Here is a 22,825-nt window from a genome sequence, read left to right as displayed (position 1 = left end):
TCTGACCCAGCTGGTTCTTATTGCTATAGATGACAATGTGGCAAGCAATGCAAAATACTTTCCCCTGAAATACTGATCTCCATACCTCAACAGTTCTGAATTAAAAATGCACAAGGGCATAATTCACAATTGTCACTAAGCGAAATTGCTAGTTAGTCTTCTGCTGCTAAAGACTGAGGCTGGGTTCCATAACTGCCCAGATTATACACAGACCTTCACAGTGTTTGCCAAGCAGTTCTTAGGCTCTTTAAAATTGTTTTCCTTGGTTATTGTTAGGTACAGCAATACATCAGTCCAATATCGGACTGGCACCAATATAAAGAAAACTGATTATATTGGAAATTGGCCTGATATGGCCAATAATTTGGCCAATAAACGCCCGTGCATGTGCACAGCACACCAGCAGCATGGACAGCTGCATGCAGCTGATAAGTCTGTTGTGATGAAAGGGGAGGGGGAGGGAAGGGGCATGTGGGGGGGCAGATCAATGCCCCCTGCAGTGAGGGAGGGAGCAGGGCTGGGGTAGGCGCTGCCCAGCCAGGGTGGGGTGGGTGCAGGATGGAGGCGCATCTCATCTGGCGGGGGTACAGGGAGGGGTACAGCAGCTCCCACTGCTATGCAACGCTGCTTCAGGAGTGGCTCATCAGGCAGATCCTGCCACTGCTCCTGCCACTCATCTGGGAGGGCGGGGGGGAGGAATGTGCTCCCAGATCTGTATGGGTCAGGGCGGGCTGGGTAGGCTGCAGCTGCAGGCTGGGGCTGGACTCCCGGCACTGCCGGCACCTGCTCCAAACAGTGATGTGCGGCCTCTGACCCCAGTTCACAGCTGCAGCCTGCCCAGGAGCCCCTACCCTTCTCTCTGCACCTCCCAGACAAGCTGCAGCTCCATCCTGCACCTGCCCCAGCCATGCTCCTTCCCTCTCCACTCCCCTTTCACCACAACACTTACCAGCTGCACGTAGCAGTATCAGAAATCAGATCGGTATTGGCCAATATGCCTCCTTAAAAATCAGCTATTGGCATCAGCCCCCAAAATATCTATCTGTGCACCCCTAGTTACTGTGTTTTCAAAGGCACAAACTGTGCAGGAGGACTATCTGCTGTGACCATGAAATGGCATGGCCTCTGACTACTCTCTGTAATGCTGCACATATTCCTAGACTACAGGCTGTCCACGTGCTAATTTAATATTGATTTTACCCAACAAAACAACTTTTAAGCTACCATGAAAAGGGGCTGATGTCTCCAGCCTGCAAGTGCTATACTGGATATATACAACGGCTTTTCATCTCTTTGAGGATGGTTCTGAGATTTCAGAAATCACTTAGGCTGCTTGCAGATGTAAGGGAAAAAATGGCGCTTTACTTGCAACTCATCATGTCCCCACACCAAGCCCAGAAGAGGCAGCACATTAGTTACACCTGGCTTTCCCAATGTCTATATAGATTGGGCACTTTAGTGGGGCTTTTTTGGCACTTTTGTCTAATAGATGATTGAATCAGTTATCAGATAAAAGCACCAAAAAGCCCCGCTGAAGCGTGCAATCTATACAGATGCTGCAGAGTTGGGTCCAAATAACTTGCTGCTACTTCTGGTAACACGTGAGGATGTATTTTTTCTCACATCTGTCAGTGCCCTTTGTGGTCCAGAGGAATCAACTGCAGGCAAGATAAAAAATTATTCCTTTATTTTACAATCAGATTACTGCACACATTTTACCTGATCAACTGCCTTATGCATGCAGGTATAGGCACAATACCTTACTTCCCCACTTTGTTATTCAGTGTTTCACAGGCTAGCTTAGAAAGATGCTGAATGCTACTTAGATCAGAACAATTAAATGAATCAAGTTTGGGATGAATTTTATGAGCAAGAATGATTTTTTTTTGTTTGTTTTTAAAGAAACAAGAGAGCATTTTGTCTAAGTGAAGTTGCATCCCTATGTTCAGGCTGATTCCATGAGTTAAAGAGGATACTGTTTTCAGTACCCCCCTCCCCTTGCATAAAATTGAAGGGGACACCACAGCTATCTGGCTTACATACAGGAAACAGCCTTCCCTACTTTATGCACATCTCATTTATCTCTGGCAAAAGCCTCTCAAGTGACATGAGGTTCCCTCCAAAAGGGTTAACTTTTGCTCCTAACAGCATTTCAAAGAAGCCACAAACCTCATTTTGCAGCACACGTCACTCTACGAGATATCAATTCATAAATATTCTATACATATTTCTGGTAATACAATACATTTTGTAAAATTAAGTACGATATATACCTCTTTTATTTGGGAGAGATGATTCATGACACAAGGATAAAGTGCACTGGGCCAGTGGAGTTGAAAGCAAAGATATACCAGACCTGTAGCAATCCTCATTATAGTTTGGGTTTACAAACATTCTTTGCAGATCTTGAATTTCAGCTGAATTTACGTAGTGTCATATGTCCAGCAATAGAAGCTGCAATTTCAGCATTCTTCTTGTCCTGACCATAATAGTCCACAAAATCACCATCTGGTCCAACGAGGTACATTATAATTGTGTGGTCCACCTGCCAGAGGGTACAGAACAAATTGTGAAACAAGTACTGAGCATCTCTCAAAAGGTCACTAAAAATAGTGCCCAATCAATCTCTCAGTCCAAAAGTCTCTTTGATAGAGAACTTATAAAATAGAGGATAGTTCAACTACAAATGGCCCAAACAGATTACTCAACTCTCAAATGCAACAAAATAAGCAAAATTAACTGTAAACAAGTAATGCAAAGAGATAATGGATGTAGGAGAGCCTTCACGAGTGGCAGGTGTCATCACTCATTCAAATCTTTGAGAAAGAAGAATGTAAAGTGCGGCAACGGGGGAAAACAGCTGCTTGAGCTGCTTTCCCCTGAATGTTCCTTTCTTCCACCCCACAGTAGCTTCTGCATTCTAGGTTAAGAGGAGGCAGGGCTCCTACAGCTCCTGCTAGCCTATTTCTGAGGACTCCCCCCTTGCCATGAGATAGGCATAGATCTAGACATTCATATGATGAAAGGGTACACTGTGGTGAGAACACTTCATTAAGCTAAATTCATTCTTGGAGCAGACAACAAAAGGTACCAAGAATAAAATACTGCAATTGCCTTTGCTCCACAGCTAACATTTCTTTCAGTGTGCAGGAAAAGACATGTATGCCATGCTCCATGGTCCCCTTTGGTGGCCAAATTCTGTTAATGTTCAAAGAAGCTTCCAGTGATTTAAGCACAGTGGAATAAGTTTAAACAACAACCTGACAAGCTTTACAAAGCCTCAACCTGAATTAAATGGCTTAAAAAGAATTATTTTAAGTTTGTGTAACTGCAACTTAAGAGTAAATGTATTATTAACTAACTGTTTCTGGTAGGTTCTCCTCTAATTGAATTTGTTAAAATTGTAATTAACAAAAATAATGTACTGAAAATCGAAACCCCAATCCTGAAAATACATAACACTTATCTGTACATGTGAAAAATTGCCTTCATTTCAAAGAGACTATTCATTAGCTTGAAGTTAATCATGTGCATAAGCATCTGCAGTATGAAAGGCTAAAACTGAGTTAAGAACACTGTAAAATAGTTCTGTATTAAACAAAAACCTGAGGCTTCGGAAATGGCGTCTTGAGGCGGGCTTCAGCTTTTTGGACCATGACCCATACTTCGGGACAAGAGACATGCTTGGGTGGAATGGGCTCCACCTCGCCCCAAAGGTAAACATGTTTTCTCTTTCAGGTTGGTTGATCTCCTCCAGCGGGCTTTAAACTAGGCTTGTCAGGGGAAGGGGAAGTTGAGGACAGAGGGAGCCACGGAACACCGAACAAAGAGCCACCCGCAAGGACAGCCCAGCCAAGACAGGCAACAAGCACAAGAAATACCCAGGTAAGAGACAGGGGCCCAGATAGTCCCGGAATTAGGGGAGCGGTGCATGCACCTTCAGGAGGCCTTAAACGCCTCTACACCAATGCTCATAGTATGGGGAACAAACAGGAGGAACTTGCCCTCCTGCCAGCTAACACTAACCCGGACATATAGCAGGGCTCACTGAAACTTGGGATCCAACGCATGACTGGGCAGTAAACATCATTGGGCTATAGGCTGTATAGGAGGGATAGAATAGGGAGGAAAGGTAGGGGTGTGGCGCTCTACATCAAAGAGCATTACACAAGCTCAACAAACAGCACTGGGTCAGAGGAGGGGCAGACTGAAGTGCTCTGGGTCTGTATACAAGGGGATCAGGGGGAAAGGGACTTAATGGTAGGGGTTTACTACAGGCCACCCAACCAGAGGGAAGAGCTGGACCAGGGAATTCTCAGGTTAGCTTGCAGAAGCAGTTAAGTCAAGGGATGTGGTCATCATGGGTGACCTAAACTATCCGGACATCTGCTTGGAAGAGCAGTCAGCCAGGTCTGACCGCTCACATAGGTTCCTAGTTGAGTTACAGGACCTCCATCTAACCCAGGAGGTGCACAGTCCCACCAGGGGAAATGCCTTGTTGGAGCTGGTCCTGGCCATGGGCAACAACCTGGTGAGGGGACTGCAGGTTCTCAACCACCTGGGCAGCAGCGATCATCGCCTACTGGAATTCACCATCCAGCGCAGGATGTCAAAGGCCTGCAGCAAGGCAGCAGCTCTGCACTTCAGGAGAGCGGATTTCAATGAGATAAGGAGACTACTTGGGGAGGCACTGAGGTCCTGGAAGGGAGGGGAGTTGGGAGTCCAGGAAGAGTGGTTGTTTCTTAAGGAGATGATCCTCCAAGCCCAAAGGGTGACAATCCCCACATGGATCAAAGCGGGCAGGAACGCTCAAAAGCCCCCGTGGCTCACCAAAAGCATCCAGGAATGTCTCAAAGCTAAAAAGGAGGTGTACACCCAATGGATGGGAGGGGCCATCACCAAGGATGATTATACCTCCATTGCCCAAGATTGTAGGGGAGCTGTTTGGAAGGCTAAAGCAGAGATGGAAGTGGAACTAGCAACCCGGATCGAGGATAACAAGAAGTCCTTTTTTAAATACATAGGGGGTAAAAAGAAGGTACCTGGTAACATAGGGCCTCTGCAGGATACACTAGGAAATCTGGTGGTCACACCAGATGACAAAGCTAACATCTTTAACAATTTCTTTGCCTCCATCTTTTTGAGCAGGGACTGGGGCATCCCCCACACTGGGATCCCTGACAGACGCAGGGGAGGCACTGCCAGGCCCAGGGTCAGTGAGGACCTAGTCAGGGAACTTCTGATGGGTCTAGATGTGTTCAAGTCAGCAGGTCCTGACGATCTTCACCCCAGAGTGCTGAGGGAATTAGGAGAGGTCATTGCAGGACCCCTGGCACAGCTTTATGAGCACTCATAGTGTTCTGGCGAGGTGCCGGAGGACTGGAAAAGGGCCAATGCGTTCCCCATTTCAGAAAAGGGAGGAAGGAGGACCCAAGAAACTACAAGCCCGTTAGTCTTACCTCGGACCTGGTGAAGGTCTTTGAGAAAATTATCCAGGAGCACAGCTGAGAGGGACCAGCAGGGGAGATTATGCTCAGGGGCAACCAACATGGGTTCATTCGAGGCAAGTCCTGTCAGACCAACCTGGTGGCCTTCTACAACCAGGTCACAAAATCCTTGGACACAGGTGTCATGGTAGATGTAAACTTGTTCAAATTTGCAGATGGCATTAACATGTGGGGAGAAGTGGGCATGCTGGAGGAGAGGGACAGGCTGCAGGGGTGGGTGGATGAGAACAGGATGGGATTCAATAATGACAAGTGGAAGGTACTGAACCTGGGGAGGAAGAACCAGCAGCATACCTACAGGCTGGGGAATGCCCTTCTTGTCAGTGCAGAGGCAGAAAAGGATCTTGGAGTCAACATTGATTCCAAAATGAACATGAGCTGCCAATGTGGGGTCAGGAAGGCTAACTGCACCATGTTTGTTCTGGGCACTGTAAAATGGTACCTTGACCCGGACCAAATACAAAAGTATCTAGTAACAGCCAAACATTTATCTTTGTTATTCATGACTTTAGAATCAATTTTCAGTTTTACTTCAACACCTATAATGACAGGCAGTCAGATGAAGACTGTTTTTACTCACTATGTAATCACTGTCTTCATCTTTGGGCCCTGGGCTGTAATACACACGGTAGGCTTTGGACACCTGCTCAATCTCCTCTTTGGTGCCAGTCAATCCAATAAGCTTGGGAGAAAACTCTGAAAGAGAAAAGGAATGATTAACTATTCTAAGATGAAGAGCCATGCAAAATCCTTCTCTCTTAGAACCAGTGAGATGCAACCCCATCTCCTTTTCAACTGCAACACAGAGCACTGAATACATAAGAGCTGTACAGCAGAAGACAATTAGTAAGAGAAAGTCAAACGGTACCTTTAACATATCTGGCAATAGCTTCTTTGTTGTCCCTCTCTGGGTCAATGGTAATAAACAGTGGGGTCAAGTCCGGCAAAGATGGGATCTTGTCTGTCACCAGAAAAATGAATAATTGTTAGTTCTGGCAAGCCCAAAGCCACAGTTCAGCTCCCACAAATTGGGCGCCATTACCATTACAGGATTTAAAGAACTGCAAAAATGCAGTTCTTTAAACCCTGTATACCTTGAGGGTAACTTTACACACTCCTCCTGAAATGAAGACCTCACCCCTATTTACTACGGCTTGAGCATTTCAAGGATAACTAAGACAGCGTGCGAGTGGGCAAAACAGCATACATGAGCGGGCAAAACAGCGCGCAAGTGAGTGAGCGAGTCAAACAGAGAGCGAGCAAAGCAGATGGAGTGAGCAAATGAAGCAGATCGAGCAAGCCAGAGAGCAAGTGAGAGAAAGAGTTAGTGAGTAATCAAAACAGAGAGAGCAGAAGACCTTCCTGCAACAGCAGTGACAAGCAGGGGTCAGATCTACAATGTGCTCCTGCACTAATGGCTCACTCCTGAAATTGGAGGGCTTATCTATAACTATTAAACATGTTAGGTCATGAACTGGGAAGGCCACAAGCTCCTGTGACATTATATCACAGGACCCACCAATCCAAATGCTGTATTAGCAGTCATCTTCTCATCAATGGGGCAAGGCAGAACAAAACTGACTTATCAGCTTTGCCCCCTCTCTCAACTCACGTGCTCCAGTCAGTTACATTTTTCTTGCTGCTAGACAGCACTCATTCTGCCAACCAGGACTTGCTAACTTGCCCTCATCAGGGACCTACTGCTTAGAGTCCCAACCTAGATCAGAAATTGCAAACAGGGTTCACCTCAGCTTTCAACACTCCTGTGAGCCCAAGGCCCCAGCTGACACTCAGCAGACCTTGTCCCTGAACCCCAGCACAGCTGGGGAGTAGGTGGGGCCCACGGTGGGTGGGTGCTAGACAACCACAGCAGGCAGCTGAAAGGAGCCTAGGAGGGTCACATCCCCTGGGCTCCTACTTAGCCCAGGCCCCCAGGGAACCATGCAACTGGAGCTGCGCGACCAGAAGACGCAAACGGGCACGCTCTGGACCTGGTGCGTGAGGTAGCATGGGAGTTCGCACAGGAGGGGCATGAAGCCCTAAGTGGTGAGCCTGAAGAGAGGGCTGGTCACAGTAGCAGCCTGGACTACTACCTGTCCCACGGTCAGGACACACTGCATCCCGAGGATCCCCTCCATGACTGCCCCCACCCCCGGAACTACGAAGCCCTCCGCCCAGACGGAACCCATGGTTCTAGCCTCCACTCAGACGGGCCCTCTGGCTCTCAGCTGTGGGGGATGCCTGGTACAACTGCAGGCATCTGGGATCAGGAGCAATGACACCTCCCCTTGCGAGGTTTGCTCTGCACTGTAGTCTCTGGAGTACCGGACAGGGGAGCTCAACTGTGGTGCAGAGGCTGCGTAACATCAGGGATGGTGAAGAGATCAATGCCTATTGCCAGGCTCTTTGCCTGAAGAATGAAGAGGGAAGAGCAAAAATGGTTGGCAACACAAGGGTGGACAAGAGGAGCTCCCATGAAGTCCAACCAGGGGTCACTTGGACAAAGGTTGTCTCCAACCCCAAGGCATGCTGCATCAGGGTTACCACCCCACTAGATCTGCACAACAGGTACGAACTCCTCGCAGCACCAATAGAGCCAACAGAGCCGCCAGCTCCAGCACTTGAGGAAGAAAGGCACCAAGCAACCACCCATAAGAAGAAATGCAGAGTGGTTTTCATGGGAGATTCCCTCTTGAGGGGGACAGAGGGAGCAATATGCTACTCTGACCCCTTAGTCCATGAGGTCTGCTGCCTCCCAGGGACCCATATCTGGGACACAGGTGAGGATCCTGAAACTTATCCAGCCCTCCAACCACTACCCCATGCTCCTTATCCATGTGGGCACAAATGACACAGCTTGGAGCAATCCCAACAGGGTTATGAGTGACTACAGGGCTCTGGGAGCAGGGCTCAGAGGGTTGGGGGCACAGGTGGTTTTCTCCTCCATCCTTCTGGTTATGGGTCACAGGCATAAGAGGGAGAAACAAAACAAAGAAGTTAACAGAAGACTGAGGCCCTCATGTCATCGCAAACACTCAGCTTCTTTGACCCAGCTGCACTTCAGAAAGAGAAGCAGCAGTTTGTCGGGCAGGCACAGCCTCCACTTCACTCCAATGGAGAAGCAGCTCTTTTCAGCCAGAATGGCTGACCTGCCTGACTGGGCTTTAAACTAAGTTCACCAGGGGATAAGTGGACAACCGCCAGTGCAAGCCCCACAAGCATCAACCATAAAATCAGGTCAGGCTGCACAAGGCAAATCACTCCTACCCCAGCACAGCAACAGGACTCTTTTAGGAGTGCACGGAAGCCTAGGGCTTCCAATGGCAGGCTTACTTGCACACAAATGCCAGGAGCCTGGGAAATAAACAGGAGGAACTGGCCCTTCTGCTAAACAGAAATGAATACGATCTCAGAGGGACAGTGGAGACCTGACGGGACTCCACCTATGACTGGATCACAGGTATACATGGCTATACCTTGTACAGGAGAGATCATGTTGGAAGGAACGGCACGGGTGTAGTTCCCTATGTGAAGGAGTAGAACGCTTCCCTACAAGTGGAGATTGGTACCCAAGGATGGCGACTCGAGACCCTCTGAGTTAGAATACGGGGAGAACATGGTGAAAGGGATATAACAGTAGGAGTCTATTACAGACCTCCTAATCAGGAGGAAAAGCTTGACCATGAATTCACTAGGGAACAGGCAGAGGCTGAATGCTCTCAGTGCATGGTTGTCACAGGCAACTTTAACTACCCTGACATCTCATGGGAAGGGCACTCAGTCAAATCTAATCGGCGGCAAAGCTCTCTCACTTATATTGATGAGCTCTGCTTGTCTCAAGAAGTCTACAAGCCAACAAGAGACAAGGCACTGCTGGACCTGGTACTGGCCAAAGGGGATGATCTAGTCAGTGACCTGAGGATCGAAGGGAAGCTGGGAGATAGTAGCCATGACTTGATCACTTTCTTTACCCATTGCGAAACTGGCAAATCAGTCAGCAATGCAGAAATCCTTGACTTCAGGAAAGCTGACTTTCACAAGCTCAGGTGGCTAGTTGTCAAGGCCCTGATCTGATAGGGAGGGGAGTCTACGATGAGTGGTTGCTCCTTAAGAATGCGAACCTTGAAGCACAAGGGAAGTCCATTCCAGCCCATAGGAAAGGCAGCAAAAGGGCTGGGTGACCCCGTTGCCTCAGTAGGGAACTCATGGACCTAAAAAGAGAAGTTTATAAAGAATGCAAGTCAGGAAACACCACCAAGGAGTATTCAGCACTGGCCCACACCTGTAAGGAGCAAACTAGGAAAGCCAGGCTGAAACCAAACTCAAACTGGCTACAGAAATCAAGAACAATAAAAATTCCTTCTTCAGATATGTTGGAAGTCTGAGGGAAAAACAAGGACAACATTGGACCCTTGCTAAACCAAATGGGGCAGCTGACAACAGACACCCAGGAACAAGCCAATCTCCTTAACAATTACTTTGTGTTGGTCTTCCAACAACCAAGGGAATCACCCTGCCTGACAAGATGCAGGATTACCAGGGTAAAGGTGAACATATGCCCAGTGCTGACGTGGATCCTTTGAGGGAACGCCTTAAGAGGCTTGACATCCTCAAATCAGCTGGCCCAGATGGCTCAAGAGTGCTAAAGGAAATAAATGGCTGACATCATAGCATGGCCAATGGCAAGAATATCTGAGAACTAGTGGTGCTCAGGCAAGGTACCTGAAGATTGGAAGAGGGCCAATGTGGTGCTTATCTTCAAGTACGGGAGGAAGCAAGAACTGGGAAATTACAGGCCAATCAGCTTGACCTCAATCCCTGGAAAGATATTGGAAAAAAATGGGTAGGTCTTGCCTGACCAATCTCATTTCCTTCTGTGACCAGGTGACATATCACCTGGACAAAGGAAAAGAGATTGATATCATATCTGGACTTCAGAAAAGGCTTTGACCTGGTGTCCCATGATGTCCTCATGGTAAAATTGGGGAACTGCAGCCTTAATGACCTTATGGTCCAATGGCTGGGAAACTGGCTCCATGGTCAGACCCAGGGAGTGACAGTTGATGGAACCAAATCAACATGGCGCATGGTGACCAGTGACGTGCCCCAAAGCATTTATAAATCTACATTAAAGAGTCAGACCTGTACTCTTTAATGTAGATTCATAGATGCTAGGGTCAGAAGGGACCTCAATAGACCATTGAGCTTATCTTGCTGGGATCATTCGACCCCAGCTGATTTCCTGCCCCTTGGGCAGGGGGCTGGACCTGATAATCTTGCAAGGTCCCTTCCAGCCCTAATGTCTATGAAATCACACTAATACTAAACTCTGTCAGTGTCATTGAGGGTCTGTGTATTCAGGATACCAGAAACAACCTTTTTCCGAAAACCAGACAACTTTGCTGTAGACCAGTTACGCTTTAGACCTTTGCAGAAGCTCCTCCAGAAACGGGCACGGTCAGTAATTCTAACAGGGATATACAAAATGACAGTGGGAATTTACTGTTATCATAAAGATAAGGGGTCACAGCACACCTTCCCCACAACAAGAGGAGTCCTGGAGTCACAGCCCTCACAGTTGGATAGCCTAGATTTCTTTGCGATTGTCTTATTTTATGCTACTACACAGCTACTGACAGAACCCAGCTGCAGTAAACCATCCAAAGCAGGATCCAAGAGACACTTTCAGTAATATTCCTGTGAAAGAGATATCAAAGGGGTCCTCAACTAACTAACTATAACAGTTTGCCACCTGACAGAACTGTCACCTCTGAACTCTAGTGAGGGTAACAGTTGTTAGAAAGGATAGTGCTTTGTTAAATCATCATATGCACATGAATATAGTCAACACAAGCTATATTGCTACTCAATTCTTGCCCTATAAGATTTTGGAGTACATTACACTAATTCCTGTTTCCACAATAATTGACCAAATGCAAAAGAATTTAAGTGCTTTGTAACTAAATGAAAAAAGCAAAGAGACCTCTTCAACACAAACACAGCCCAGGTCTAAAGGGAAACAAGTTTTCGACAACAGAGCCATTCTCCTCTTAATGAAGAATCTGCCTTAGCGGTCAAAATTAGGCTGCATTAATAGGGCGTCTGCCTTCTAGCAGTACTGCAGCACATTCAAAGGCTAATACCAAGTACAGGAGACCGATGAGAACCAATCCTCACTCTAAGTATGTCACATTTGAATGTTTTAGAACAGGGGTGTCCAACCTTCTAGAATGTGGGGCCGGATCATCAACTTTTAATCACCCAGTGGCCCAGCGAGCCATATTCAAAGACCTCACAGGAAGCGTTATCACATAATTCCCCCTGAAACAGAAGTACAGCGTTCACTTTGGTTTCCCATCACAGCACCTTGGGCCTCAGAAAATGGCTTGGAGGGCTGTATGGCAGCCCGCGGGCCATATGTTGGACAAGCCTGTTTTAGAATAAGCCTCTCCCAAGATCAAAGCAGGAGACTAGTATGACCTAAGACAGAGCCTAAGAAAGACTGAGAAAAGTAGATTATAAACAAACAAACAAACAAACAGACAAACATGTTCCACATTGTGAACAACACAGCTCTTACTGAACGAGTAACATGAACTCTTCCTGAAATAGGATGCTCTTCCCTCCCTCCCTCCAATTAAAGTTCAGACTGGACTTACCAATTTCATCCACCACTAGAATCATTTTCTCCAGTTCCTCTGGACAGATATCGGGACAGTGTGTGAAGCCAAAGTAGATTAACACCCACTGGCCCAGGTAGTCACTGTTTGTCCTTGGCTGCCCTTCATGATTGATGAGAGAGAAAGGGCCTCCCAACAAAGGCTTCCCTAGTGATCGCTTTCGCTCCTTCTCCAGCGCTGAAAGGAAACAATGGAAGTTTACTACCTAATACACCAGACAAGAGAACAGAAAAAATTCAGAAATCCTCAAAGACTGATAAGGCAACCTGAAAGAACCAAAGCTTACCAACACCTAGAATTTCAAAAAGCTCCCAGACAAGAAAAGTCAAACTGATAAACAGAGCACCTTTACTTTGTGATATTTTCTAAACAAAATACCCCATAAGGCTCCAAGAGTTTTAACTGCAAAGATGGCACTGAGGCACATACCAAAATTGGGATAGGACAGAAGGAGTCATTTCTTTTTAGTGAGTGCCTTTTAGCTATCCTAGACCAGCATGGATTGACAAAGCAAGGTCAAGCATTTCAGGAACAGTGCCAGTAGGCTATATTGCCTCATTCTTCAGGACACATAAGTTAGCAAGGCAGATGTCACAGCTATCCATTACATGAGTATTACATGGAGCTGGTGTAGAGAAATATGAATTTATAGAAGTATGAATTGAGAGCGAGGAAAAGGCTATTAGTTAAAGAACTATGGGCAAAGACTAAGAATACTAAGCAAAATAAACAAGTACAAAAACTAAAACTGGAGTGATGAGAAAAATAAATCAATTTGCATCCTGTTCCCAGATCTATTTGTACAGGAAGCTGTTGTAGTAGTAAGCCCCCATGTGCCATGCATGCAGTCCTGACTTCATGAAGGCTCTAAGCTGGATCAGAGATGTCAGGATGATGACATTAAACTTACATTCTTCTTTCTTCTTCTTCAAGTACTTCATGCCTGCCAGCAAAGCACCTCCAACTGCAAACGTGACTGCCAGGGACTTCCAGGAAACTGGCTACTGGGAGAAAGACTGTATGAACTGTGCATCTCCTTCCCGCGCTGGAGCCCAGCAAGACGCTGAATGCATTGGTTAAGAGTCTGTGCTGGTTTCCCGCTTCCATCCATGCCTGCAGCTAGGCATGGCTGTGTGTAAACCCCCAGCCTGCAGGACTGAAAAAGCCCCACTATGCAGGCTGCCAGCATGAGCTGCCGAGACCCATGGAGCTGCCACACCTGGCATGGGGGCCTGGGCTCAGCCCAAGTGCTCCCACCCAGTGCACGGCAAGCAAAATATTAGGGATTAAGAATGGCATTGTAAACAAAACTGAAAGTATCATTATGCCTCTTTGTGAATCCACGGTGCGTCCACACCTTGAATACTGTGCCCAGTTCTGGCTTCCACACCTCAAAAACGATATAGAAAAACTAGAGAAGGTGCAGAGAAGGGCAACAAGGATGATGAGTGCTATGGAGGAGCTTCATACGGGGAGACTGAAGAGATTAGGCCTGTTCTGGTTAGAAAACACCCTTGAGGGACATGATGAGGGTTTACAAACTACTAAATGGTGAAGAAAAAGTAAATAGGGATTTACTATTTACTTTCTCCCAGGACAAGAACGCGGGGTCACAAAATGAAGCCAGCAGACAGGCAGGCAGTTTAAAACTAACAAAAGGAAATTCTGTTTCCCCAGAGTCTCATTCAGGTGTGCAACTTGCTGCCACCAGATGTTGTGGGAGCTGACACAGTTAAGTCAGATTCAGAAAAGGACTGGATACATTTTTGGAGGAAAGACCCCCCCCAGCAGCAGCTGGGCCTGGGAGCCAGGGGCGCAGCCTCTGAAGCAGAACTCCCTAGACCCGAAAGGCAGCGCAGCCGGGCAGAGAGGAGCAGCAGAGAAACCCCTCACTCGCAGCACCTGCTCCTCCTGCAGCTGCGCCACGCGGGGAAGTGGCCAGGCGGGCCCGCGCCCTGCCCCGGGCAAAGGCGGCTCTTACGCTCTCACCCCCGGCTTGGACGGGCGCGTCCTGGGCACGTCTTCGGGCGGCAGCGTGGTCAGGCGGCGCGCCAGCCGCGGGGGGCCGAGGAGGTCCCAGCGCGGCCCGGCAGCGAGAGCCTGCGAGGAAGGAGACGGCGGAGTCAGGCGGCCGCATCCCGCTGTCGCCCTAACCCCGCGGGGAGGGGGAGGGGGAGCGCGAGGGCCCCGGCCAGGCCCGGCCCGGCCCTCACCAGCCGCCTCCCGGTGCTGCCCGCGCCGCAAGGCCGCAGCAGGCAGCAGAGCAGCGGCAGCCGCCGCAGCCCCAGCGCACGCGCCGCCATCGCGAACCTCCCGCTTCCGGCCCCGGCGCCCTGCCTGCGGCTTCTGGTTCCCAGCAGCCACTTCCGCCGCGTCACTGGCGTCCTGTCCCCAGCCGGGCCCGGCTGCTCTGACGGCGGGTGCGGGGCGGAGCAGGGGCCGCGGCAGCGCCCGCGTCGCCGAGCGGGCTGAGGCGCAGAGTCTCCGCGTCGCTGCCGGCGCACGCGCGCCCCCGCGGGCCGGTCGCTCGTGCCCCGCCCGGGCCCGGCGGCGATGGGGGACGCCCCGGCGCCGCGCTTCTGCTTCGGGGTGATCGCCGACGTGCAGTACGCGGACGCCGAGGACGGCTACAACTTCTGGCGCACGGCGCGGCGCTACTACCGGAGCGGGCTGGGCCGCGTGCGCAGCGCGGTGCGGGCGTGGAACGGCGAGCGCTGCCCCCTGGCCTGCGTGCTGCAGCTCGGCGACCTCATCGACGGCCTCAACGCGCAGCGCGGCGCCTCGGAGCCGGCCCTGCGCGCCGTCCTGGGCGAGCTGGCGCAGCTGCGCGCGCCCGTGCACCACGCCTGGGGCAACCACGACCTCTACAACTTCAGCCGCGAGTACCTGCTGCGCTCCGAGCTCAACAGCGCGCCCCGGGGCGCCCCGGGCCCGGCCGCCGGGGCAGACGCCTGCTACGCCTATCACTTCAGTCCCGCCGCGGGCTTCCGCTTTGTTATGCTCGACGCCTACGACTTGAGTGTCCTCGGGTGGGACAAGTTTTCTCAGAAATACCAGCATGCCCTGAAGCTCCTGAAAGAGAAGAACCCAAATGAGGATCTGAACAGCCCCCTAGGTCAGCCAGTCTCAACCTGTGGGTCGTGGACCCAAAAAGTGGGGTGCAAGAACAAATGAAAGGGTCGAGAACAAACTTCAGAAATGGGTTCTCTTTTACGGGAGAAAAATGTGGAGGACCGAGGCTTTGCCCTCGCAGGCTGGCAGAGCTCCAGCCTGCCCCCCTCCCCCCCCACACACACTGGGGGGCAGCAGATTGGGAGTGAGGGGCACTGGGGTGCAACTTGCCACTGATGTTTACAAATGGGTCCTGGAACAAAACCCCCCGAGAACCACTGCTCTAGGTAACGCATGGCACACAGCACAGCTGGCGGATGCAGAAGATGGATCAATCTCCCTTGCCCACCAACCAGAAATACTCACAGTTAACTTAAAATATGACTTCATAGATCACCAAGAGCTTGGTTGCCCTAGTTCATGCCGATACCACAATGTGCAGTGGGGTGCATTCACTAATGATGCTATGGGCAGGATTCCCATTCTTGGGTGACAGCCTTCTAGTACAGGAGGAGTCCTTCATTTACCTTCATTAGATGGTAAATGGGTTTTGTCCACTGAGGCACAAGCCTCTTCCTGAGGTCTGATGCAAGTTGCCTCAGTTGCCCCCAGGATGTTTGCAAGTAGGTTCTCTCAAGTGCAGTCAGGCAAAGATTGTCCCATGTAAGCAGCACGGATTTTATTTTTCAACCATTGTTGCTCTGGCACTTTCTGAGACTATCCTATCACAGGTTTTACCATTTCTGGCACTGATCTTTTGCATAATCTGAAGGATTACATTATTAAAGCATAGGAATGCAAAAGGAGTTTGGGCAGTGCTTAGACAGATCCACTGATGCCTGGGACAAAGGGCTGAGCTATGCAGTTCAACATCAGTACTTTAGTTTATGCTGAGAGATATTGTCATCTAAGTCAGTACAGAGGCTGGATGCCACTTCCTGCACAACTTTTTTTCAGACAGCCCTAGTTCTGTACTTTGAAGGTACTATTTTCCAGGGTATAATTGGTTATGGCTTTTGAGATCTACCCTTAATATGCCTTCATCTAAATTCCACCAGTGCTTTGGGAGTATGATTCACTGGTGAACTGAACAGTCATAGCCTGGGCTTTCTGGATATAGGGGTTTGATGCCCTTTGTTTCTTTCAAATTGTTTGGCTCTACTTTTCCAACAGGAGCCCTCTGCATTCCAAATAACTTACTGGGGATGCATGATATCTGTCATGCAAGCATGAATACCTAAGCCAAACAGAGCTTAAAAGCTGCCTGCCAGTTAGACTTCAGCAGCTGCATTTCAGCAATTGAGGCTTTCTGCATGCTGAATTTGGGAAAAATTGCACTCAATGAATTTTTTTTTTCAGATACCCAGGGCTAGACCCTATTTTCTAGAACCAGATGCCTTAGGAATAGAATGGGCTATTAAGGTTCTGGAACCATGGCACTCTTCCCAAGGCTCAAACTCACTTTTAATGTCAGTGTTAACACAAACATGACAAGTGTCTCCTTGAAGTGACTATACTTTCTGAAGCATGGACTCTTTGAACTGTGGACCTTTACAGAAACCACAGAGTGGAAGACTTGATATGGCTCTGTTGATAAGGTGTTTAGATAAGGTTCTGGGATCACAGGGTGGTGGTGACAGTGAGGGGCTGGGGCCCTGGGGCAGAGCCACAATTGGCTCCCTGCATGGCCCTGCCTGCAGAAATGGTGTCTATCGCAGGCAGGGACACTTTAGCATTTTCCTCTCCAAAAGGGGGAACCCTGTATGTAAAGTATCTTTTAAAACACCCATATTAATCTACCTGTAATTCTGAGTCTTTAAGTGCATCTCATTGGATTCCTCTGCATGTCTCCTTGGAGTCTGGGGCTCTGTATACAGATGGTATCTTACTTTCCGTATTATTTCCTTCCATTAGATAGCCATTGTCATCTGAAAAAAATCATACTTGTAGTTTTATATAGTTCTCAATCTACGGGAGCTGTTGTTTCTCATGTAGACATTTTTAGGCAAGAGCTGAGACAGTGGCATTTGGAACAGGACACACAGAAGGGCCTAATGTGTAACTGCCAACTCGGAAATCCTCATGCTAGGATGCTGAGACACAAAACTGGAAATCCTGGGCATATGGCAATGTCAATTGCAGCAAAATTACTAGCAAATCATTTTCCCTTATCTACTCCAGAGGTTTTTATTTTTGTGTACTGCAAGGGCAAAAAACTGTTTATTCTGAGCCTAGATTGACACTAAAATAAGTAGGGAAGCAGCTGTTTTGTGTCTGTGCCCTTAATCTTCTCTCTTTGTTACAGGACTTGATGAGTGTCAGTTTGTGAAGTTCAATGGAGGATTTAGCCAACCTCAGTTGGATTGGTTCAATGAGGTTCTTACAGCTTCCGATAAAAATAGAGAGAAAGTTTTAGTTGCAGGTAGGTATATCAAACTTATGGTTTTCCATTCACATGTACACCTCAAAGAGTAAATATGTACTGTATAAGCATATGAAAGAATGCTGTGGATTTCAGAGGGCTCTACGTAAGGTGGGGAATAGGTCACTGCTCAGTGAAGGAAGTTGCTGTAGTGGATGAATGCTAAGTCTGGTCCTGGGACAAGAAAAAATGTTGCTGAGTCTTGAAAATTCATAAGGATGGAAAGGCACTGACACTTGAGGGAAAGACCTACTGAGAACTTGGGTCAGGGCAGAAGCCTGCAGAGGATATCCAGTTCCTTGAAAGCTTTATATCCAAGTAGCAGGGATATGGTGGTTGCTTTACTATTTTGAAACACTGTCCTGTCTCCCTCTCTTTTTTTTTTCTTCTCAATTGCAGGTCACCTTCCCATTCATCCAGGCTCTACAAACGACGTTTGCCTTGCTTGGAATTATAAAGATGCCCTTTCCATCATCCACTCTCATCAATGTGTGGTGTGTTTTCTCGCAGGCCACCTCCATGATGGTGGTTATTGTCTAGATACTCATGGAGTCCATCATCTTACTGTGGAAGGAATTATTGAAACTCCACCACAAAGCCATGCCTTTGGAACTATATATGTCTATGAAGATAAAATGATATTAAAGGGGAAAGGTAGAATTCCAGACAAAGTTATGTATTATTGAACACAGAAGGATAGACCTAATACAAAACTGAGCATTTGCAGTACCATGCTCTGTTTACTAATAACAGGTGCCCACTGAAGCCATGGAGTTCTTCACATTTCCCATTTATGTAAAACAGTGTTTACCTCTTCAAGCTTGATAACTAAAATCTGGTTTCCTTCTTCAATCCTGGATTTTGGAAGTTCTGGATCTGCAAAAGAAAAAAAAATTCTATAAGGGAATTGAGGGGAATAGTAAATAATTGTATTTAAATGCACTAGTTTTGAGTAACTTCTTGAAACATCTAACTGTGAACACTTTGGCTGCTGACAGACATGAAAAAAAACCGTGTTAGTTTGACCCAGCTCTTCAGTGTTTATATAGATTGGGTGCTTCAGCGGGGATTTTTGGCACTTTAAAACTGATTCAGTCAGCTATGAGATGAAAGTGCCTAAAAAGCCCTGCTGAAGCATCCAATCTGTACAGACACTGAGCAAGTTGGGTCCAACTAATGCAGGAGTGGGCAATTATTTTGGGAGGAGGGCTGCTTACTGCATTTTGGCAAGCTATCAAGGGCTGCATGACAGGCAGCCAGGGGCAGATAAATACTAATTTTCTAAATTTTTTAGGGGCCCCACGGGCCAGATAGAATGGCCTGGCAGGTTGCATCTGGCCCACGGGCCGCATTTTGCCCATCCCTGAACTAATGCGATGGACACATGCTGGGCTCAGCACAGGGGCATGCCAAGTTCATAGTAAAGCGCCATTTTTATTTTTTTTTTTACATCTGTAAGCAGCCTTTGTTAGTTGTTGTGACACAGCAGGCACAAGCAACATATAGGGAACTCTGATAAGAGTAACAAGGACTTGAATGCATTTTTATTGGTCACACTTATAAAATGTAAACCTGAGTTAACAATAATTCAGATACTTTTCAGTCATCAACCTTGACAATTCTTCAGTGTGGCAGGAGTTTCCTTCCTTAATTAACAGGAGTTGCAGCTGCTTAGCATACCTGAAAATCCCTCTCCTTTGAGTTTTGGTATTTTGGGAGGTAAAGGAGAGGTGCATGTTTGTATTGATTGCCTAATCATTGATTGAGATCCGGTTTTAGGTACTTAAATGTGAATGTTTTGGTATTTGCAGCCAAAGACACTGAAATTTCTGAACCCTGGAGATATGGCCTTGAGATTTGGTATAGTGTAATCACTGTGAGATGCACAAAAGCTCAACAAGTGCTAGAGACAACTGAAATGTTACAAACTTATAAAATTACCATAGGATGTGCGTTACTAGGAAGATCACGTTAGACTTCTGTACCGCTGCTGGAGGAAATGAACAAAAGGGGACAGATTCTGATCTGCTTTAACCTGGAATAAGTCAATTAATTTTACAAAATCTGTTCCAAATTTATACTGGTACATCTGAGATCAGAAGATGGTCTAATAAGGATATTTACAAGTCTATCCTAAGCCTAAATTAAATCAGCTCTCATACTGAGTTTGCAGAACTGCTTGAGTCTCAGTGAAGCATTTTTCACTATTCAAACAGTGACCCTTATGCTAGTTGAGGCCAGACCTTGATCTTCTATAAAACTATTAAAATGTTTTTGACCTTCCCACAAATCCACATAGTCATTTTGTTTCTGTCTTCATTCAGCAATCACTTGGTGAAAATTACATTGTCAAATTTGCAGACAGCACCAGAATTAAATGGGAATAAATGAACAACAGAACAGCTCTGATCTGCAGGGGTTTGAAAATAGACCCTAACAAAAAAAAATTGGGATTGACAGTCAGTCCTGCCAGTGTTTTTCACAGCTGAAAATTTGTCAGTAGTGGCCAACGCCAAAAAAATTCTTTAAAAATTCATAATGACTCTTGGAGAATATCCACAGTCTCCCATTGTTCAGAAGACAAATATTATTCAGAGTTAGGATGTTTTCTTTCAAAATAGCTGCAACTCCCATGCTTCCAATGAGAATGAACAAAAGCAGTGCTGAAGGAGGACTGTTCACTTTCACCAAAGAAACAATGAGGAACAGGTTAATTGTGGCAGTGTCCATATTTGCTAAAGAAAGCTTCTGGCTTAAGTCCTCCTGAAAAGAATAAGAGATGGCAGCTTTTCATAAAACAGTATTCTCCCTCAGAGAAATTTTCAGCTCTGTAGAAGTAACTTCCAGTTAAGAATAACATCAAGAAAAAGACCAAGTACTTCAAAATATTTCTTCAAATTATGCATAAGATCTTAGTGAACTTTTTCCATATTAATTTAAAAAGCCTGATATTCCATTAATAATAATGGATACAAAAAAGCTCTGACAGGGTGCTATGCTTCTTGAAGGACCCATTTTAAAATAATTCATTAGCAAATTACTTGTAAATTCTTAGAAAATGCATTTCTAAGAAGACAAACAGACAGCAGCACAATTTGGTGTAATGACTTTTTAAGGGTTTCACAGTAAGTCAGCAGCAGAGTTGAGCATGGAACACAGGATTCTTGATTCCTAGTCCAGTACTTGAGCCATTGGATCATGCTGTTTCTCAGTGACCTATCAGTCCCAATTCTGAGCTGGTGCATGATTCTGTTACGAGGGTGCTTGTACATGCAACAGGGGTTCAGTTCTCCCTAAATTGAAATGGTAGGTTTTTAATTGGTGGGTTTTGGTGTTGTTTAAAAACCCAGTTTCAATTTAGAGACTTTCATGACATAATGTGGCACCACAGTACATCATGACCCCCTGTCAGTTCACCCACCTCTCTCCCCCACTCCCCCCGGCTCCACCAGAAGAAAAAAAGCAGTGAGGGCCCTGCTGCTTTTTTTCCCCCCAGAGCCTACCTGCCTCTCCCGCGACAGGGTGGGTGGGGGGAGCTGGCGGGCGAAGTAGTTCCTGAGCTGTGGGGAACATGGTGGTGGCACCCCCCAGGCAACACCTGCCCTCTAGCACCCAGCCCAGGCAGTCGTAGGGGGGTGCCACCAATGCGGAGGGAAGCACTGGGTCCTATGCAGCTTGGGCTGTGCAAGTTCCCCTGAGGGGGGGAAAAAACAGGGAGGAGCCTGATCTTTTTTTCCGCCTCTTGGAGCCTGATTGCCTGCCTGAGCTGTGCAGGGCCCGGTGCTTCCCTCCACAGCTGCAGCATCCCCCCAGACCACCCAGGTGGGCTGCTAGCAGACGGGTGCTGCCCAGGAGGTGCTACAGCTGTGGAGGGAAGCACTGGGCCCAGCGCAGCTCAGGGAGGCAGGCTCTGGGAGAAAATTAAAAAAAGATTAGGCTCCTCACCCCCATTTTTTTTCCTCAATGGAGCCTGCCTGCACGAGCTGCCATCAGGTCCCACAGCTCCCAAGCCACGCGGGGCCCAGTGCTTCCCTTCATGTTGATGGCACCCCCTGGGACTGCCTGGGCCATGTGCTAGCAGGCAAGTGCCACCTGGGGGGGGGGGCACAGCTGCTGCAGGGGAAAGGGCTGGGGTCCCCCACAACTCAGGGATCGCTTGGCCTGCCAGCAGCTGGCCCCCCAGCCATGGGAGAGGCAGGTAGGCTCCAGCAGCCCATGCATAGTCCCTGCCACCTTCCCACTGCCTGGGACTGCCCAGGAACAAGCTGGCTTGCCCCTGGGGCACAGTGGCAAGGCAGCAGCAAGGCAGCTGGGTGTGCTGGTGGTGGGAGAAGGTGACAGGGACAGTGCACGGGGCTCTGGAAGCCCGTCAAGCCCAAGCTTCCCTAAGCATGTCAACTTACAGCCACCCATGCACCATCGCACTTTGTTTCGTAGCAAACTAAAATACCTTGGCTGGGTTTTACCTTGCTATGTAATAAAGTCATTTAAAGCAAACTACACCACTGAACAGGTACATCGTCACAAAATTAAAGTGGAATATGCTGCCAAACATGTAAATAGCAGTGCCATTGAAGCGGTGCAAAAGAGCAATTAAGATGCTTTTCAGGCAAATTTTGTCACATATACAAGCACCCAAGGACCACAGCAGCCACAACTGGCTCCTTTATATTTTAGGGCAGTGGTTCCCAACCTTTGACTCTTGGACAACCCTGAACAAGTAATGTGCTGTGGGCAACATCTAAGGTTGCTCTCTCCTTCAATCTCAGTTTTAATTTTTTAATTTTCTGCAGCCACGAGCAACACAAGCCACTTTAAGGGGAAGGTTTGAGAAGTATGAAGTATGACTGAGTGATAAGTCTTCAACTATTCAAAATGTTCTGACTTTCTCAACCTCTTTCAATCTATGATGCACATATTTACTTATTCTTATTGACTGGACAGACTAAGCGTCTGTGCTAGTTCTCTTAGATCTCCAAGTAGCCTTTGATGTTATTGCTCATGAGCTTATGTTGTTCATCCTAACAGAGAGGATCAGATTTGAGCACTTTCTGTTTTCTTTACAAGAATTTCTAACAGGCGCTATTAAACATTGTTTACCCATA

At 47.6% G+C, this 22,825-nt stretch overlaps 2 protein-coding genes across 2 annotated transcripts; one reads left to right on the top strand and one right to left on the bottom strand.

Moving 5' to 3' along the window:
• Nucleotides 1-1,672: 1,672 nt before the first annotated feature.
• SCO1 (synthesis of cytochrome C oxidase 1) lies at nt 1,673-14,532 on the bottom strand. Its single transcript, XM_090061657.1, has 7 exons — nt 14,401-14,532; nt 14,177-14,287; nt 13,098-13,188; nt 12,167-12,364; nt 6,376-6,468; nt 6,088-6,203; nt 1,673-2,545 (listed from the first exon to the last, which is right to left on the bottom strand). The coding sequence occupies exons 1-7, from the start codon at nt 14,488-14,490 to the stop codon at nt 2,414-2,416; spliced, it is 831 nt and encodes a 276-aa protein (XP_089917783.1). The 5' UTR covers nt 14,491-14,532; the 3' UTR covers nt 1,673-2,413.
• A 67-nt stretch (nt 14,533-14,599) lies between these two features.
• On the top strand, nt 14,600-22,825 carry ADPRM (ADP-ribose/CDP-alcohol diphosphatase, manganese dependent). Its single transcript, XM_090061656.1, has 3 exons — nt 14,600-15,302; nt 17,604-17,720; nt 18,120-22,825. Exons 1-3 carry the CDS (start codon nt 14,741-14,743, stop codon nt 18,404-18,406), a joined length of 966 nt encoding a protein of 321 aa, XP_089917782.1. The 5' UTR covers nt 14,600-14,740; the 3' UTR covers nt 18,407-22,825.

Source organism: Crocodylus siamensis, chromosome 8 (genome assembly GCF_052110815.1).
Source record: "Crocodylus siamensis isolate JL-2025a chromosome 8, ASM5211081v1, whole genome shotgun sequence".
In the NCBI taxonomy this organism is placed as follows: Eukaryota; Metazoa; Chordata; order Crocodylia; family Crocodylidae; genus Crocodylus; species Crocodylus siamensis.
The sequence above is the reverse complement of the archived record's forward strand: the minus strand, read 5'-3'. Positions and strand labels throughout refer to the sequence as shown.